General features: G+C 41.2%; 2 protein-coding genes and 1 non-coding gene across 5 annotated transcripts; 1 reads left to right on the top strand and 2 right to left on the bottom strand.

The window, feature by feature from the left end:
• Positions 1-516: 516 nt before the first annotated feature.
• Positions 517-590, bottom strand: trnai-aau (transfer RNA isoleucine (anticodon AAU)). The gene has a single exon. It is a non-coding gene; the product is annotated as a tRNA-Ile (tRNA).
• Positions 591-1,108: 518 nt separating this feature from the next.
• On the top strand, positions 1,109-7,932 carry larp7 (La ribonucleoprotein 7, transcriptional regulator). 2 transcript variants are annotated; one of them, XM_085451474.1, is made up of 13 exons: positions 1,109-1,227; positions 1,992-2,203; positions 2,294-2,394; positions 2,519-2,602; positions 3,298-3,462; positions 3,572-3,680; positions 3,772-4,029; positions 4,239-4,392; positions 4,506-4,645; positions 6,479-6,591; positions 6,744-6,903; positions 7,093-7,184; positions 7,489-7,932. In XM_085451474.1, the coding sequence occupies exons 2-13, from the start codon at positions 2,005-2,007 to the stop codon at positions 7,564-7,566; spliced, it is 1,653 nt and encodes a 550-aa protein (XP_085307600.1). In that variant the 5' UTR covers positions 1,109-1,227; positions 1,992-2,004; the 3' UTR covers positions 7,567-7,932. The 2 variants fall into 2 exon arrangements, with proteins under 2 accessions (XP_085307600.1, XP_085307599.1); XM_085451473.1 differs by having other exon boundaries at positions 3,772-4,062.
• Positions 7,758-11,399, bottom strand: LOC146715052 (uncharacterized). 2 transcript variants are annotated; one of them, XM_085451475.1, is made up of 4 exons: positions 11,138-11,399; positions 9,647-9,805; positions 9,175-9,317; positions 7,758-9,083 (listed from the first exon to the last, which is right to left on the bottom strand). In XM_085451475.1, exons 1-4 carry the CDS (start codon positions 11,218-11,220, stop codon positions 8,287-8,289), a joined length of 1,182 nt encoding a protein of 393 aa, XP_085307601.1. In that variant the 5' UTR covers positions 11,221-11,399; the 3' UTR covers positions 7,758-8,286. The 2 variants fall into 2 exon arrangements, with proteins under 2 accessions (XP_085307601.1, XP_085307602.1); XM_085451476.1 differs by lacking the exon at positions 9,647-9,805 and having other exon boundaries at positions 11,138-11,398.
• Between the last annotated feature and the right edge of the window lie 660 nt (positions 11,400-12,059).

Below are 12,059 nucleotides of genomic sequence, written 5' to 3'. Positions count from 1 at the left end.
TTGACAAGATCTGAGATTTTTGACATGAGCCAGCTATGTGAGTGCACTGGAGTCATAATTACCAATGAGCCTCAGTGTGTATGTCAAGAAAATATTCCCTATGCCATTAAAGCAGTTGCAAGAGCAGGCTAAGGTGCTTGGAAAGAAAAGCGTCTGGACTTCTTTAAGTTGCTTGAAGAAGTTTCACCTCTCATCCGAGAAGCTTCTTCAGTTCTAAGGTCAAATGGTGGAGAGTCTCACATTTAAGCCCTACGGGAGTGTGCCTCCAAAGAGGATCATTGAACCCCCAATGATCTCTTACCTAATCACACAAGCCAAGGAGTGAAAACGGGTGTAGGTCACAATCAGCCAAGGAGGATGATTAGGGGGTCGATTTTCCCTCTTGGGGTCCAAACGCTTTTCTTTCCAAGCTCCTTAGACAACAATGACCTGGATGACTGAGGACCTTCACAGACAGTTGAAAAGTGGTTTTTGTGGTCCACATGGATAGGTGGGGGAAAAAAGAAAATTAGTGACTGGCCCGTACGGGGATCGAACCCGCGACCTTGGCGTTATTAGCACCACGCTCTAACCAACTGAGCTAACCGGCCAAGCTGTAAAAAGAGACGAAAAAGTACGTATAAAAATGATAGTCACTATGTATTGAAAACTTGTTTTTAGTGATAGACGACTTACTTTCACCTTACGGACTTTGACAGAAATAAACAGGGCTGAATACAAAATAAAACTAAAAAAGTTTCGAAATTTGAAAATTTTGTGGTAGTGAAAATAAAAGAATAAACATGTTAATGTTGAAGAACAGATAGCATAACAAGCATTGCATCCATTATCAATATTATTCTATTTCTAAAAGCCTTTTTACAAATTATTTATTGACATTTTAACATGTGTATAAAGTGATTATTATTATCGTTATTATGCTATTATTTTACTATCAAATACAATGAGTGATTAGGTAGACTGTGCTGTGTTTTTTATTATCTTACATTTAGATTCACTAGTTTGCAGAATAAAATGTGGATGTTACAACCTTCGTGTTTGTTGTTTTTTTACGGTGGAATTATTCACCGGAAGTTGTGTAAGTTGCGGCTCGCTCTTATGACGAATTTACCGTGCGACGTTACTTTGCGAAGCAGCGCCGTTTGCGTGAAGATATCACGCTAGCTGCTGGTTTGTTATTTTTCTGAACTCGGTGTTAGTCTGGACTGTTTTCGCATCTGGAGCACGGTGAGTTATGTGAATCTTTCGGTCTCCTGAACGTTGAGAAAAAATCTGGCGGACTTTAAAAAATTTTGGCATGACGGAAGGGTTTTTTTAAAGTCACCACCCGCGAATTTCCAATTACTAACTTGGACGGCAGTGTTAGCTAACCACCAGTCTGGCAGCAAGGCATTCCCTGTGCACTTAGTAAAGAGCTAAATTCAAAACTAACAGTTTATATGTACGTTTCTTACCAATAATTTTATCAATAAAATGATGGCATTATAAAAGGGGCGTGTTCGATATGGAGTGTGCAATCTGAAAATGGGTCAGAGTGGGCAAAACGTGCAAACAAACCCCACGAATTTAATATAAATATTACTACGAAGCAGGATTTGGAGTTAGCAGCATAATTTATGTCAGTTTGGGGGCAAAAGGGTGGTTTTGATTATTGAAACTCTCGTTTAAACTAGTTGGTACTCGCACATCACACCTATTAAGATCATATGGTTGATTATGTATCTCTATAGTTAAATTTAATGGTATGGCGTTTTGTAACTTGCTGCTGTTGTTCTTGTGAGACGCCAGACCTGTCTAAATTTTGGATTAAACCTTTCACAGCAGCATTGGCCCTGAACAGGCACAAGGTAGATCAGAAAAACCTGAATGGACTTTTCCAACTCATAGCCTTCATCTTGGTATCTCTTAGCATGGCTGTTGTTTGATATATGTTGAACTTGCCTTTTAGTACAGGCTCTAATCTCATAACAACACAAGCGTCTTTGTTGCAGTCCTGCCCCCGAGATGATTAACTCAGAGAGGGGAGCTACCAATGCTGCGGCAGCAGAGCCCAGCGACAAGAAGGAGATGGAAAAGAAGAAGAGGTCCCGAGTCAAACAGCTGCTCAGTGAGGTGAAGAAACAAGTGGAATTCTGGTTTGGCGACGTCAACCTGAGCAAGGACCGCTTTCTGAAAAAGCTCATGGAGGAATCTGACCGTGGATGTAAGAAGCTATCAATACTTTATACGTTTCACTGACTCTTTTTGACTTGGGAACAGCCTTAAACTTGTTACCACACATTATTTCTTATAGATGTTGATATATCTGTGTTGGCAAGCTTCAATCGAATGAAGCAGCTGACAACTGACACAAAGCTCATTGCCAGGGCGCTAAAGAATTCATCTGTAGTTGAGGTACTGTAAAGTAAATTTTCATTTTGTTAATGCTTTATAACTTACAGTATTTGCATAATATAGAATCATTTAAGTGTGTGTGTGTGTGTGTGTGTGTGTGTGTGTGTGTGTGTGTGTGTTTCAGCTCAACCTCGAGGGAACTAAAGTAAGGCGTCAGCTTCCAATTGGGGAACTACCGAATGATGTGGACAGTCGCACGGTTTACGTGGTAAAAAAAAGAAAAAGTCCTCTGGTGTCTGTTTGATATGTTTGCTTTTCACGTGAATTTTAATACTTTCCATTGTTTTAATTATCACCAATTAAAGAGAGCAGAAACGATTCTATACATTACACCTGAACGCAACATTTCTCTATGATAATAATGTGATGTAACGTCTATAATGTGATAATGTGGTCGCCTTAGGCACACGGCTGTGACTACGCCCCACCTGCCTGTCATTCACATTTTCTTTAACCCTGATTCCAAAAGAGTTGGGACGTTGTTTAAAATGTAAATAAAACCAGATTGACAGCAAAAGGTCTCATAAAAGTCAGGACAGGGTCATGTTTCCCAGAGGGTAGCATCCCCTCTTCTTTTAACGGTCTGTGAACATCTGGATACTGAGGAGACCAGCTGCAGTACTTTTGGTAGAGGGCTGAAGATCACAGGCATTCAAATAATGGTTTTCATCCTTTTCCTCTCACACACTGTCCCAACATTTTTGGAATCGGGGTTGTATATACAAGTTTCAGCCAAGCAAAAGAAAGTCTTTAAAAAGAGAGGATAAGGTGCTTGGTGCATCCACTCTTTGTTTCAGTCAGGACCAAGTATTAGAACAGCATCATCTTCTCCCTGTTGTTCGCCTGCTCTAAAATCTTCTTGGATCCCAAACTAATGATTCTTTCTTCTTCTCTTTTTCTAAGGAACTTTTGCCAAAGGATGTGACACACAGCTGGATAGAAAGAGTGTTCACAAAATGTGGAAATGTGGTTTATGTCAGCATCCCCAGATACAAGTCCTCCAGGGACTCCAAGGGTTTTGCCTTTGTCGAGTTTGAGAAAGAGGAGCAAGCACAGAAAGCTATAGAGGTGAGAACTCAGTGGGAATATTTCCACAGCTATGATGTCGTTGACGTTAACGTGGTGTTTGTTTTTGGCTGGTAGAAAAGATCATGGAAGAATTTGATCTTTCAAACAGATGCTGAACAATCCTCCTGAAGATGCTCCCAGGAAACCAGGGATTTTCCCCAAGACGTTGCACAGGAAGCCAATTTCTCTCTCAGCTGACAATCCAGCATCTCGGATAGGTGATTTTATTTGGCGCCGTTGCAATATTGAAGTAAAGGATAGCGCTGCAAAGTGTATTTATCCTGGCTTCTTTACATCCATGTGCTGCAGGTGAAGAAGAAGAGAAGAAGAAGCGAAAGAAGAAGAAAAGGAAAGAAGGTGCCACGGCACAGGCGCCCGCAGAGGAAGTCAAAGAGCAGGCGATGGAAGCGGAGGCGGCTGAGCAAAAGAAAGATTTTGACCCAGAGGCCACCGGCGCTCACAAGACACCAAGCAAACTGTCAGAGAAGAAAAGACGGCGGTCACATACGGCAGAGGGATCGGAGAGCGATGTACCATCGAAGATAAGAAAAACCAGCGAAAGTGAAGGTGGGGAGAGGGAGAAAGACGGAGCACGGAGTAGTAAGTCGTCTCTAAGCCACCAGTGTAAAAAAAAGAAAACTACAAAAAGATCTAAATGGGACAGCTGTTTGTCATTTTACCTCCTCATTGTTCCTCATTTTAAAGTCAAATTTAAGTCTTTTTACACCCAAACCACAAAGTTGGTTGTTGTGTTAACGCTGTCCTTCCCCTCATAGAGTCGCCCACTCACAGGGACGCACAGCAGGCTGTTGAGAAGGGCAAAGAAAACAGAGACGACTCAACAGTTAAAGCAAAAAGGAAGAGAAAAAAGAAGCACAAAGAGAAACTGAAAATTGGGGAAGAAGTGATTCCACTCCGGGTGCTTTCAAAGTACGAACCTGCATCCCTTGTTCTAACGAGTTAATACAATTGTAAAAGGTTTTATAACTAGCAAACTGAACCCACTCTGTCGGCCGTGTTATTCCTTCTTTTTCCACATCAAGGAAAGACTGGCTTGGATTAAAGCAGGAGTACCTGACCTTGCAGAAAAGCAGTATGTCAGCCCTGAAGAAGTGCATGACTAAAATAAATGACAAGGAGCACAAGATGATGGAGACAGATGGTGACCCTCGGGATGCAAATGGTGAGTTCTCTTCCAAACCTCACTCATAGGCCTCTAACTTTAAAATGTTTCCCCCATCCTCCTTTATAATTCCCACATATCTCTTTTTCTGTATCCACAGGTAAGTTGAGAAAGCACCACAATGATAATGAGAATCCCATAAACTTTCCAATGTTGCGTGTCTCATTAAACTTGGCATTAGCTGGGGTGGCATTTGCAGTAAGTGGGCAAGTGCTGAAATTTCCATGTGTTGAAAACAGAAGTGTATGATAAAACAGGAAACAACGATGCTGAACTGACAAAGATTTTGGCCTGGATTTTTGGGAAAGTGTTTTAAAATAATTTAAAGAAAATTTTCACTCGACATTCGTCAACATCGCACCAGAAATCACACAGCTTTACTCTGACAAGGACAGATTGCACTGTTCAGCTGCTCATTAACACAATTATCCAATCAGCCAATCACATGGCAGTAACTCAGTGCATGCATTCATGCAAACATGACCGTGCTGAAGTTCAAACTGAGCATCACGATAATGAGGAAGAAAGGTGATTTGAGTGAGTTTGAATGTGGCGTGGTTGTTGGTGTCATAGGGCGGGTCTTAGTTTTCAAGAAACGGTTCATCTGCTGGGAGTTTCCCACACAGCTATTTCGAGGGTTTACACAGGATGGTGTAAAGAAAGGAAAAGGAAAGGAAAAAAAATCCAGTGAACGGCGGGGATACTCAGGAGAGAGAGGCCAGACTTCAAGTTTGCTGGAAGTAGGGACGTTCCTGGTGACTAATTTCTTAGTCGACTAAACGAGGAAAAAAGAAATGAGACTAACAGTCTAGTTTAAAACAAAGAAACACTCAGATATCAAGTGAAATTTTAGGACCTTCTAATGGATAATAGCAAAAAAGTGTCCAAACAAAGGCATTTGAAGCCTTTAATCACAACAATGAATTCTATTATGGATACTGTGTTCTATTCTAACAGGATAATGAAAAAGAAAAAAAACCTGATTTTAAATGTGTGAAAATGTGTTACTTACAAAATATATTCAAGTATTATTAAAATATGCCAAATTAACAGCTGAAAGATAACAAATTGTTCTGCAATTCATAACAATCATTTCAATAAAAGTTCAAATATAAAGCAATAACAAAATGATTTGATGACAACATCTCTATTAAGCAGAGAAGTCCAAACCTCCCTGTGCCCAGCCACCTCCTTCAGCTGATCTGGGGGAACACTGGGACAAGAGATGTAATCTCTCCAGTGTGTTGTGGGCCTCCTCCAGGTAGGACAGGCCCAGAATACCTCACCCAGGAGGCGCCCACCTCAACTGGCTCCTTTGGATGTGGAGGAGTAGTGGTTCACCTCTGAACATCTCTCAAGCTAATTTCTTTAGCTTGATAATATCATTCTGCATTTTTGCACAACATTGTTGGGGGCTGCAGCTCCACCTGGTGGCAGATGAGTGCATAACATTTTGGACACAACAGCTTCCCGGGACTGGACATCAAATAAATGTCAAACATTAGATTAAAAGACTAGTCATAATAGAGATTAGTCACACTCACAATCTCTAGTAGGAAGGTGACAGTAACTCATCATAGCTGAGGTGTGCAGAAGAGCACCTCTGAATGCACCACACGTGGAGACTTTAAGTAGATGTTTTGAGGGCAGAATTGGGTCCAAACCAGTACTAGAAACATGTACCTAATATAGTGGCCAGTTTGTGTATATTAACAAGCTGCCAGAATCTGGGTGAAGCTTATTGAAATGTATATCTCATTTATTTCAGTATGTTGGAATTCAGCACTAAAACCTATGAAATTCAACTGATTTGTGTTTTTGCCTTTTGTCTAGTTGATGAGAATAACAAAAGTGAAAAGGCAGCTAAGCAAGGACCTCAGTTTGTCAGTGGGGTCATCGTGAAGATTACAGACAACAAGCCGCTACCAGGGAGGAAAATAATCAAGGTACTTTCTTTTGTAGCTTTGCATGATTAAGAGTTCAAAGTAATCCTCCTTTGTTTTAACACATGGTGTGGTGCAGCCCCACAGTTCAGTTGTGTATCCACATTACACGATGATTCCCGTAACCCCGCTAAAGAATGACACTGTGTGTGTAGGACGCGCTGTGTAAAATTTCTCCAGTGGCCTATGTTGACATCTTGGAAGGAGACGCTGAGGGACACATCCGCTTTCACAGCCCAGAGGAAGCGAGAGCAGTTAGCGACGTCAGAGCAGAGCTGCAGAAAGAGCATAGCTGGAAGCTGGAGATCCTCACAGGTGTGAATTTTATTTCCTTATTTTCTCTGAAACCTTTTAAAAATTGTATTTTGTATGGATTTCATAACTGATGATGGAGAAAATGCTCTGTCGGGCCATCAGGCTTCTGTGTTTTTTAACCAAAGATTTGATAAAACTGTGAAAGGCGTCCTTTAATGAATTTCTCTGTTTCTTTCTTTATTTTTAAAGGTGACCATGAACAAAGGTACTGGCAGAAGATCCTCGTGGACCGCCAGGTCAAACTGAATCGTCCAAGGGAAAAGAAGCGGGGTACAGAAAAGGTGAGCTCTACCTTACAATGTGAAATACTCAAATCTGCATACATGCTGCAGTGTGCATCAGTGCATCTGTGATTATTTATTACATTATGTGTATAAACAACTTTAAACACGCACACAAAGCTGACTTTCTTTGTCAGTGTTGCAGCTAAATGCTGCACCTTCATGTTTTATACTCACAGGACAAAAAAAAAAGTCACTAATACCTGGAGTAATTTTATCACGTTAGCGCACCCATTCATACATACGCCTCCCTGTTGTCTATCTGCTATCTCATCTCATTTTTAATTTCCTGTCACATTTTCAGCTCATATCCAAAGCCGAAAAGATCATCATCGCCCGCGCCAAGGAGGCTAATAAGCACATCCACTTCGATGACGACTGACAGCTACTGAAATGAGTTTTTAACAGCCGAGCGAGGCTCTACTCTGTAAACTTAACATGATGTCATTTAAAGAGGACCGCTGATGTTGGTGTGTACCTGGAAGAAAGTGAACAGACCCTCATAAAGAAGATTAAAGGAATAGCCTTTAGCTTTGTTGTTGTTTGTTTTAGTTTAGTTTTTTTCTGGCACTGGAGCAGGTAATGTCATGTGGAATACAGACATTTTGGCACCATACTTTTAATTGATGGACTTTAAAAAGAGAAAAAGATTCTGTATAGATGTAAATATAATTGAGTTGGAAGTTCTCTCAGTTAAGACATTGCCTTGTGTTATTTTTTAATAAAATGTCATTTCATGATTACAGCATTTTGTGGTGTATTCACAATATAGTTTTGGAAAGTGCTCCTGAGGTTTGTATGAAACACATGGAGGTCATTTCAGCAGATTGGATTACTTCTTACTGAAACAGTGACTGATTTTAAAAAAGTGTACACTTATTATCTGTTGGAAGTCCACATCTGTCTGTCTAAACCTGTTTCCCATTAAGTGCCTCTCACTTTCAAGATTACATAAGAGTGAAATTGAGACGCTTACAAGTATAAAAATAGCTGATGTTACACAATCTCCCCATTCATGGCTTTTTTTTTTCTTTTTTTATTGCTGTAGAAGTAGAAACTACCTGAGGTAATAATGTGGCGAGACCACATCTTATCAGCCACCTTAGTTTCTGTCAGAAACCATGCAGCTGATTATTTGGTTGCTATGGTCTATACAGCTGTCGCCATCAGGTGAAGTCCCTCCTCGGCCCAAATTTCTGTACCAGTACATCTTGGATTCTCCGTTCTCTGTGGAGCATTCGAAGCTAGAAAGCACTTCAGTGTCTGTAGGACTCTGTGGTTTCTGTGTGGCACCTCTGGAGGAATTACAGGCTGAGGCCTTGTGTATTTTGGGGTGTTGTCTCAAAGTCTTTGGGCTGGCTTTGCTGTCGTCAGGAGATTTAGGTTTGCCCACTGACATGGTGGTTCTCACAGTGGTGAAGCTTTGCGGCGAATGCCAGACTCTGTAGTCGTCCGTCACGGTACTCGCTGCATGGCGGTGGACGTCATTTATCTCAAGGGCTGGCAGGTTTTTCACCTGGCAGTGAATGCTGTGGTCTCCTGGTGAAGAGAAATCTTTGGTGTGGCCCTGAAACTTGGTTTCAAGGGAACAACTGTTGAACCTCTCAAAACAATCACTGCCTTTGTCAAGGTCTTGGTGTGTAGACCAAGCCTGCTTTGGCTTGAAGGCCAGTCTCGGCTCCAGCGGGAAGTCCTTGCTGCTTTGGTTAGAGTGCTTCAGTTTGAATGGTCTGGGGTTTGTTGGGTGGGGGATGTAATCCGATTTATAGGTGGTGGTGTTTGCAATGTGTTCTGGTTCCTTCGCCAGTGCAAGCATGTTGCCTAATCCATGCTTGACTGTCAAACCGCCTTTCAGGATGATTGGCTGGTGCTTGCTGCCCTCCCAATGTTTAAAATCATCTGAGTGGAAAAAACAAAGCGGATTTAACTCAGGATGCAAATTTTGCCATATTCCTTGATATCTCACAGTAATATTCTTGAAGTTGCTTACTTTGATAGGCGCTCTGGTAGTCAGTCCTGGATGGTGTCTGGTTTGCAGGACTGAGTGGGCCTTTGCATCGTCTGTAGTCTGGCTCTGGTGGCTGTGGGACCTTTGGTGGCTTTTTTATCCATTTTTGCTGAATGTAAAATGATCTGAAACACACGACATACGATGAGCAGACCAACACATTTTTACTTCATGAATGATAGAAAACGAGAAAGATGCCACACCAACAACTTGTTTTCCTATTACCATTAATCAGCTGATTTCAGAGCAAAGATTACACAGTAGTCTTTGTTTTTTTTGTGCACTGAAATGTTGTCATGGCCAGTTCAGTCTTATTTAGCTGAGAAACCATCCATCAGTTGCTGTATGCACGTGGGCAGAGCGCCAGCCAGGTTTATCCCACTGTCCAAAATTGAAATATCTCTTTCCTCAGCTAACTAAAATCTAATGACATTATAAAGGGAAAAGAAAATACCTCAAAGAGGTAACCTCATGACTTGTCCCCTTCAGCGGATGGTAAGGGATCTTCTTTGTTGCTGTTGTCACGATTGCTACATAACAGGCGGGAGGAAGGAACCTCTCCTGGTACTCTGTGGTCATGGAGGTCTTTGTTTGGGGTTTCAAAGAGTGCTTCCTGGAAAGTTTATGGAGTGCATCATCACTTTAAAGGGGATCTATTTTTGCCTTTCATGCATTAGTTTCAAATAATGGTAACACAAAATAATCCTTGTGAGGCATCAGTTTAGGATGCTTGCTGCTCTAAACGCCCACTTTCATGCCCTTTTTTCTTTATTCTTGGCTCTGTAGTGTCAGTGACAAAAATAATCCTAATATAGCCATCACAGGCACATAACTCAGGCTGTGAGCACAGCACCTCCACCCACCTGCTGTTCAGACCTTCTGGTTACGGAGGCTGCCAATCAGAAAATGGCTTAAAGGGAGAGGGGCTGCAAAATGTTTTGAGTTTGTTTTTTTTTTTTCACAGCCTGCATCAAGTAGAGGTGGGTAGATCAATCTTAATATCGATAGTATTGATACCAGTGTTGATATTGGTATTGGATCAATACTAATGTGACAGATCAGTACTTTTCTATCCTCTAAGTTCAGTATGCAGCAAAAATAGACCTTAAACATACACTAAGAAAAATGTCTGAGCCTTTTTGTATTGGCTGCTACATCTATTTTACTTATAGCCTATAGCACATTTAAACAACAGAAATTAATCAAAAGTGATTTAGAGACAAACCCATTTACACCTCAAGTCTTTAAAAACAAACAAAAAACAAAAGCGGTTTCTAAATAGATGAAACACTGAAATGATAAGAATAACAATGATCTTTTAAGTAAAAATCAGTGATTTAGTAGTCATTAAAATGTGTTCAGATTTTGCAAATTTATGACTTTTAATGTTATAAATCACATAATCCAACATAATGTGCCTTTTTAAAAAATATCGGTAATGGTATAGGTAATACTTTTGTATTGAATTGATACAAAAATCTGCGGTATGGCACAGCAATGATATCAAGGTTCAGATAATTAAAGATTTGTATTTAAATGTAGTTTAACTCAACTTTAATTTCAAAAAAGCAAAATAACGGGTTTTTTTTTTTGTTTTTTTTTTTTTAGGGTTTCAGCGGTGGAGTTAGCACCGCCAGTCCAAATCCCTCATAGCATTTTTAACTGAAAAGAGTGTATCCTCTTTTGGTGACACACAACTAACTACAAATGCTTCGTGTCCGTGTATCTGCACGCCAGCACATTCCATTAAAATTCAGTGAAATTTGAAAAAACACACGCAGAAACAAGCTAGCTCTTTCCGTTTTCGCATAAAACTGCTGAGTTTCCAATGAAAGAAAATATCTCTCTCTCTCTCTCTCTCTCTCTCTCTCTCTCTCTCTCTCTCACGCACACACACACACACACACACGCATACACACACGCGCACACACACAACTGAGCTCACTTTATCTGCGCAGCTGGCTGCTCGTTGGTCTGCTGTCTGGCAGTTTTCAGGTGCATTTCTGCACCCTGGCTGGTTCTCGGCATCCCGCAGCTCCGACTTGTGGCAGTCCCGCTCTGTGGTCGCTGCAGGCCTAAAACATATGAATAATTGACGGCGTGAACATGGGACGTGTGCTGAACGAGAGTGGCTCGCGGCTAAAAATAAACATCGGTGGATTCGTGTGTGATGCGGGCCGGTTGTCATGGCGAGGACGCAGGCTGTGAAGATGCGCGCGTGCAGCGAGACTCGAAACCTTTGCTCGAAGCGCTGTGTGCATGTCACCCGTGGATTTCTTTTTGCAACGTCACGCGGACTCCCATCTGTCACTTTGTAACTGCTTTGAGGGCATTTCTTTCTCCCCACTCCCTCCCACACCCTGCCCTAAAAAGCATAAAAGCATGTACACGTGCACCAACAACTACATATAAGTTGGAGTGGTCTGAAACAAACCGTGACCTCCCCGTGTGACCTATCCACAGAGTGTATGGTCCTGAGCACAAGTCTTAACAATTAGGTCTTGAATTCGTCAGATCTGGTGTAATGCTATGATCCCTCACTAGATGGCGCCCGCACATTAAAAAAAGACCCATGACTCACAATTTACTTCACTTCTTAGTCTTTCTTGACACCAAGAATCAAATAAATTAGTTCATCCGTAATAAAAACTCTAAATGGTAAATGGATTAGTGCTTATATGACACCTTTTCTGCTCTTTTACTCATAGCGCTTTTTAGAACATGACTCATTCATGTACCTTTTTCTAGTGCTTTCTATCTAACATTCGGACACTAGTGGATGCATCTGAGAGCAACCCAGGGTTCAATATCTTGCCCAAGGATACTTTGACATACAGACAACAGTAGCCAGAGATCAAAACATCAAC

Source organism: Copadichromis virginalis, linkage group LG3, assembly GCF_057382275.1.
Source record: "Copadichromis virginalis isolate Kocher_CV1m ecotype Utaka linkage group LG3, C_Virginalis_male_GT1.1, whole genome shotgun sequence".
NCBI lineage: Eukaryota > Metazoa > Chordata > Actinopteri > Cichliformes > Cichlidae > Copadichromis > Copadichromis virginalis.
This window is presented reverse-complemented; position numbering and strand designations above follow the sequence as displayed.

Coding starts and splice junctions, on each gene's coding strand:
- larp7 (XM_085451473.1), top strand. CDS start 2,005: ATGATTAACTCAGAGAGGGGAGCTACCAATGCTGCGGCAGCAGAGCCC. Junction 2,204..2,293: donor GGAGGAATCTGACCGTGGAT/GTAAGAAGCTAT, acceptor TATTTCTTATAG/ATGTTGATATATCTGTGTTG. Junction 4,063..4,238: donor GAAAGACGGAGCACGGAGTA/GTAAGTCGTCTC, acceptor TTCCCCTCATAG/AGTCGCCCACTCACAGGGAC.
- LOC146715052 (XM_085451475.1), bottom strand. CDS start 11,220: ATGCCGAGAACCAGCCAGGGTGCAGAAATGCACCTGAAAACTGCCAGA. Junction 9,806..11,137: donor CAGCCAGCTGCGCAGATAAA/GTGAGCTCAGTT, acceptor TAAACTTTCCAG/GAAGCACTCTTTGAAACCCC. Junction 9,084..9,174: donor CTACCAGAGCGCCTATCAAA/GTAAGCAACTTC, acceptor TTTTCCACTCAG/ATGATTTTAAACATTGGGAG.